The 5,034-nt window shown below is 33.8% G+C and overlaps 1 protein-coding gene across 1 annotated transcript; it reads left to right on the forward strand.

The window, feature by feature from the left end:
* Window positions 1-266: 266 nt before the first annotated feature.
* Window positions 267-2,575, forward strand: LOC113348066 (probable inositol oxygenase). The gene is made up of 9 exons (XM_026591767.1): window positions 267-427; window positions 532-643; window positions 983-1,064; window positions 1,164-1,368; window positions 1,461-1,573; window positions 1,650-1,842; window positions 1,933-2,011; window positions 2,120-2,201; window positions 2,300-2,575. Exons 1-9 carry the CDS (start codon window positions 391-393, stop codon window positions 2,324-2,326), a joined length of 930 nt encoding a protein of 309 aa, XP_026447552.1. The 5' UTR covers window positions 267-390; the 3' UTR covers window positions 2,327-2,575.
* The last annotated feature ends 2,459 nt before the right edge of the window (window positions 2,576-5,034 follow it).

Raw genomic sequence — 5,034 nt, forward strand, 5'->3', positions numbered from 1 at the left:
AATATCACATCATCCTCTTGGAGCCTTTTTTGGAGATAAACTCAACGGACGTTTGCAGGTAAATTAGATACATAAGTGCGTGTTGTTCACAAACGTTTATGCAGGTGAAGAAAAGGCCAGAAATTTATGTGATTTCATCTTATCTGTGAATTAAAAAATAGGTATCATCAAGATGCCAACCAATATTGCTATTCTTTGTTAAGATAAAAATATATCTCTTCCAACTAATTCAATGCCCATCTTTTAGGGTTCCAACGGATCACACCTATAAATACCCACACTCCATCAACATTCTTTTCACCAGAATCCTCATACACTTTCTTTCACTGTACCATCAGTTTTTTGTGTTGCATATTTTTTCTCAAAGTTTTCAAGTTTTTTCTATAAGAGATGACTATTCTCATTGAGCAGCCTCAAGTTCCTACCGGTAACTTTCATTCCTTATATAAGTTCTTTTTCTTTTTAGTTTATTTTCTTCTGTTTGTTATACTTTTATGATGTTGATTATGAATGAATGAATTAAACGAACAGGAATTGATCATCAAGTTGATGATATTCATATGAAGAATGATACATCCAATGAATTGGTCTTGGATGGTGGCTTCTTGATGCCTGAAAGTAATGCGTTCGGCCAAACTTTCAGGTAATTCCTTTGCCATTTTGTACTAATTTTATGTTCGTCGCTTGCTTCATTGCTTGCAAGCGGCCATCTAGTCATGTATCTGTAATCTTATGCATCTCCAGGTATATTAAGAAACTGATGATATGATTTACCCGACACAAGCCAGTTATGGGCCGAAAAAATTGCAAAGTGCAAAGATGGTGGTTGCCAGAAGGCATTTTCTGGGCCATAATTTTTTTCTATCTGTTTTTAGCTCTACCTATAATATTTCTCCTGTTGACAAGTTTTAAGTAACTAAAATGGACTAGAAAAGGTGATTTAATCAAATCTAATTTTGCCATTTTGAACATTAATTGACAGGGATTATGATGCTGAAAGCGAGCGAAAGGACAGCGTAGAAGAATTCTATCGTATGCAGCACATTAACCAATCATACGATTTCGTAAGACATCATCTTTTCTCTTAGCATAATCGGCTTTTTTGGATTGTGGATGCGTTTATAGGGAAATTGACAGAGTTAATGGTTTTGTGCACAACACAGGTGAAAACAATGAGAGAAAAATATGGGAAATTGGATAGAGTAGAAATGAGTATTTGGGAATGTTGTGAACTTCTCAATGAATTTGTGGATGAGAGTGATCCTGATTTGGATGAACCTCAAATTGAACACTTGCTACAAACTGCAGAAGCGATTCGACGAGACTATCCTGACGAAGATTGGTTGCATCTAACTGGCCTTATTCATGGTATGTGATTAGGAAAATTGCACATTCATGTAAACACCAAATGATCCAAGTGAAAAAATCTCACTAATCTAATATATTGCATAAAATTTCAGATTTGGGTAAGGTTCTTCTTCATGAAAAATTCGGTGGACTTCCTCAATGGGCTGTTGTTGGTGATACATTCCCTGTTGGTTGCGCTTTCGACGAATCCAACATTCATTTCAAGGTGCTTTTATTTTATTTTACAAAATCTTTTGGTGAAATAGAATTGAATTAGTGACTAATTCTTTTCTTTTTTACAGTACTTCAAGGACAATGAGGATTACAGTAACTCAACTTACAGCAGTAAAAATGGGATTTACACAGAGGGTTGCGGTCTGAACAATGTTATGATGTCCTGGGGACACGATGACTATATGTACTTGGTAGCCAAAGAAAACAAGACTACTCTACCATCTGCTGCATTATTTATTATTCGATACCATTCTTTTTACCGTAAGTGATCCCAGATCAATCTAAACGAAAGCTTTATGTTTTATAGATTTCAAATTATTTTTAACTGAACGGTGGATATTTTATGTGCAGCTTTACATAGATGTGGAGCATATAAACATTTCATGAACGAAGAGGACCACGAAAATCTTAAATGGCTCAATGTATTCAAGTATGCAAATTACTCCCTAAAAGCTTTCATTGTTCGCTTTCTTGAAAAATTGATGTTTAACGAAGATTGAACTCGTGCTAATTGTTCTGCGTGATATCTTGTATGCAGCAAATATGATCTTTACAGCAAAAGCAAAGTCAGAGTTGATGTCGAGAAAGTCAAGCCATATTATCTATCTCTCATCGAAAAGGTGGGTAAATCTGTTCTTCATCACTTAAAAACTTCCACCCTATATGCATTGCAAAGTTACTGAAGTGGTTTTGTTGTTGTTGTTGTTGAAAATTACAGTATTTCCCCTCAAAGCTAAGATGGTGAAGTTGTCCTAACACATCCATCAAGCCGGAGAAGCCGATTTCACAGGAGAATTACTTGAATAACAATAATGTTGATGTTTGTAAAAGGCCATGGTCGATGAGGATGCATTGTCTTTTGATTAAGAGCTATATACAAATGTATACATATGTAACCCGAATCTCTCATAGAGATGTGAATCTCTTCGTAGAGATATTTATTGGGAAAGGATAAATCAATAATAAGTTTTAAATTTTAAATTCGTTTCACAAATACTGCTCTGCTGTTTTCGAAACCATAAACAACAAAGCATTCAAAATCTCTTCCACTTATAAAAGCCACCAAAACAGGCCTGGCTTCGAAGCCTAACAACCTGGGCTCCTGCTCAGGATAGCAAATGAAGTAGTGAAAACTACAAACACACCCATTTTTCAGATTTTCTCCACTGTGAAATCCACCGACAAAAAACTTCAGGCTCGCATCCATTTCCTCGGTAAAAATTTCTCCCACACCCAGAATTTCTAAAATTGTTTTTCCTTCGCTTATTCTTCCTCGTTTTTCTTTCATGAGTTCTTTTATTCTTCGTCCTCTCTCTTTTAATCTAGGAGGTTTTTGTTCGACCAATCGTTAAACCGATTTCGATCAAAAATCATTATGCAGAGAGATTCACAGGTAAAATCAGAGGTGGAGATCGAGAAGATGATGATCGAGTGAATGGGTGATATTGATTGAAGCCGTGGACAATATAAGAGATTTGTTTCTGAAGATTGAGATTAGAAATCAGGGTTTCATAAGACCTGAGTTTGTAATTGAAATCAGGGTTTCATAAGATTTGGGTTTTTATGGAATTGATGTAGGTTAAAAACATGATTTAAAGTATGTGATGGTTAGAATTTAGTTTGTCATCAACCAAATTTGGATTTTTGTACTCGGGTTCAAATTAAGATGGAATTCAGACTACTAGAAGGTGAAAATGTTGTTGGTTGTAGAAAAATGGGAAGGGTGTTTATGCTGTTTGGTTTGTATGGAAGATATTGAAACAAGAAAGAAGATGATGATGATGATGATGTTATGACTGGATAACCTATCATGCAGTCGAGAAAATGTCTGTATAACATGTAATTCAGCTATGAAAATGGATGCATTACCTGTTATGCATCTACAAAAGTTAATGCATAACTTGTTACGCAGTCCAAAAAATGGTTGCATAACACGTTTATGCAGCAACTTTTTTGTTACTATTGAAACCAACAAAACAAATATTGCATAACTTGTCATGTACCTACAATAACATATGCATAACTTGTTATGCAATCATGAAAATGGATGCATAATCTGTTATGCAGTCATGAAAATTGATGCATAACCTATTATGCATCCAAAAATATGGCTGCATAATGCATTATACATCAATTTTATCTGTATGCACTAAAATCAACCAAAACAATGGCTACATAACTTGTTATTCAGTTCAGAAAATGGTTGCATAATTCGTTATGCGTTTGTTGTTTCTGTTGGATTCAGACATATACAACGTTTTAGTGGCTGCATAAACCAAAATAATAGATGCATGAACAAAAATATAGTTGCGAAACGTGTTATGCAACTTTTGTGGTGTATGCATATTGTGTTATGCATCTTTTTTGGAGGCTGCATAACGAATATGTAGTCAGTTTTCGAAATTTTTCCCTAAAATGATGATCACCTCCGATTTTTTCGTGAAAAACAAAAATTTGATATTGTTGTTTGTACTCGTTGTGTAGCTCTCTTAAAAATATTTCCAACGATATAAAATTTGCAAAATTCCAAGGCGCAGATTTTTAGATATGTTATATCCAAGTTGCATTGCCAATTATACCCCTGAAAAATTAGGCTGCATAACGAGTTATGCCTGAAAAAATAGTATGCATGACGAGTTATGTATTGACTCTTAATAATTTCGGATAACTTTGGGTGTCACGGTATCTAAAATTAATTGTGGGCCTGACAATAAGAATATTTTTTTTTAGGTCTGCAACTAATTTTCCCAGTAAAGTATACTATCTTGAAAGCCAAAATTTAGAACTGCGTTTTAGGGCATACCAAAAAGAAATAGGGCCAAATAAAGACCAGTTTTTTTTAATAATGACAAAACTTCCTTTTGTTATTAGTGGTTAATACCAATGATTAGTGGTTAATAATCTTGATTGGTGATTAATGTTAATGATTAATGATTAATGATAATCAATTTATAATACTTTATGTTAAAATTTGGGAGGAAAATAGAAAAGTTAAGTTTTCTTTTGGAGAAGGAGAAGTGAAGAAAAAATTTGTTTCAACTTATCAAAATGAATGAAGAAAGTCAATCTTCATCTGCTAAAGCTCAATATATATATATATCAATTACAACAGTCATCCAGTTATGGCTGATTATTTGGATTATGAGGATGATTTTATCCGAACTCAATCTCTTATTGAACCTCAGACACAAAATGATGATTTTTATGAGCCAAATCCAGGAAATAAATACAACGATGAGGAACCTTATGCTAATAGTACATATGTACACTTTTAGATGATGTTTAATGACCATTTTGTAGGTTGAATTATTCAAAAAATTGAATTTTTACAAGAAGTTCAGTTGTACAGTATTGAGTTAGTTTTACAATTATCAAACGTAGGTGCTTTTGCTGAATAGTTCGGCTGTTAGTTACTAGACGAACCTAACTGGTATGAATAAGATGAACAAGTCG

The sequence above is a fragment of the Papaver somniferum genome, chromosome 2, assembly GCF_003573695.1.
Source record: "Papaver somniferum cultivar HN1 chromosome 2, ASM357369v1, whole genome shotgun sequence".
Lineage (NCBI taxonomy): Eukaryota > Viridiplantae > Streptophyta > Magnoliopsida > Ranunculales > Papaveraceae > Papaver > Papaver somniferum.

Coding starts and splice junctions, on each gene's coding strand:
- LOC113348066 (XM_026591767.1), top strand. CDS start 391: ATGACTATTCTCATTGAGCAGCCTCAAGTTCCTACCG. Junction 428..531: donor GCAGCCTCAAGTTCCTACCG/GTAACTTTCATT, acceptor TTAAACGAACAG/GAATTGATCATCAAGTTGAT. Junction 1,843..1,932: donor TCGATACCATTCTTTTTACC/GTAAGTGATCCC, acceptor TTTTATGTGCAG/CTTTACATAGATGTGGAGCA.